Raw genomic sequence first — 670 nt, forward strand, 5'->3', positions numbered from 1 at the left:
GAGAGAGAGAGCGAGAGACATGACCATGTCTACAATACCAGAGAGTCTAAACAGCCCAGTCTCAGGAAAGAACGTGTTCATGGAATTTGGGCCACCAAGTCAGCAAATGTCGCCTTCGTCTATGAGCCACGGACATTATTCAATGCACTGTTTACACTCCTCCGGACACCCGCAGCACGACAGCGCATACAGCCCGGCTCCGTCCTTCCCCAGATCTCTGCCTTATCCATACGTCAACTCGGTCGGTAGCCATTCCTCCAGTCCGTACCTCAGCACCGTGCAGACTTACCCAAACAACTCGGCTTTGGCGCAGACCAGACTGGAGGACCCAGGTAAGAAATGCTGCGTGCATGTCTTTGGTCTTCGCTGGTCGTTGCGTTTGTCGGCACGCTGCGAGAATGTTGGGCTGGAGTAGCCCAGATGTGCTGTTATTAGGCTTGGTAATTATTTATTGCGTAATGCTATAAACAATGTATGCAATTAAGGCTAATTATACCTAAAGTGCCGCCTGTAAAACTTGTGCACAGTGATGTGAGCCGCGCTGCATGAACAGTCTGTGAGACAGCTTCTTTTCTTTCTCCCTCCCAGCGCCGGAGTCAGAGAAAAACACCGTGGTGGAAGGAGGAGAGGTTCGTTTCAACGGGAAAGGCAAAAAGATCCGCAAACCCCG

At 51.2% G+C, this 670-nt stretch overlaps 1 protein-coding gene across 1 annotated transcript; it reads left to right on the forward strand.

Moving 5' to 3' along the window:
* Positions 1-19: 19 nt before the first annotated feature.
* On the forward strand, positions 20-666 carry LOC107682325 (homeobox protein Dlx1a-like; the record flags this gene model as incomplete). Its single annotated transcript, XM_016478601.1, has 2 exons — positions 20-332; positions 589-666. Coding segments are annotated over exons 1-2 (391 nt in total), but the record flags the coding sequence as incomplete, so codon positions are not given.
* Between the last annotated feature and the right edge of the window lie 4 nt (positions 667-670).

Source organism: Sinocyclocheilus anshuiensis, unplaced genomic scaffold (genome assembly GCF_001515605.1).
Source record: "Sinocyclocheilus anshuiensis isolate Anshui unplaced genomic scaffold, SAMN03320099.WGS_v1.1 C32068014, whole genome shotgun sequence".
In the NCBI taxonomy this organism is placed as follows: domain Eukaryota; kingdom Metazoa; phylum Chordata; class Actinopteri; order Cypriniformes; family Cyprinidae; genus Sinocyclocheilus; species Sinocyclocheilus anshuiensis.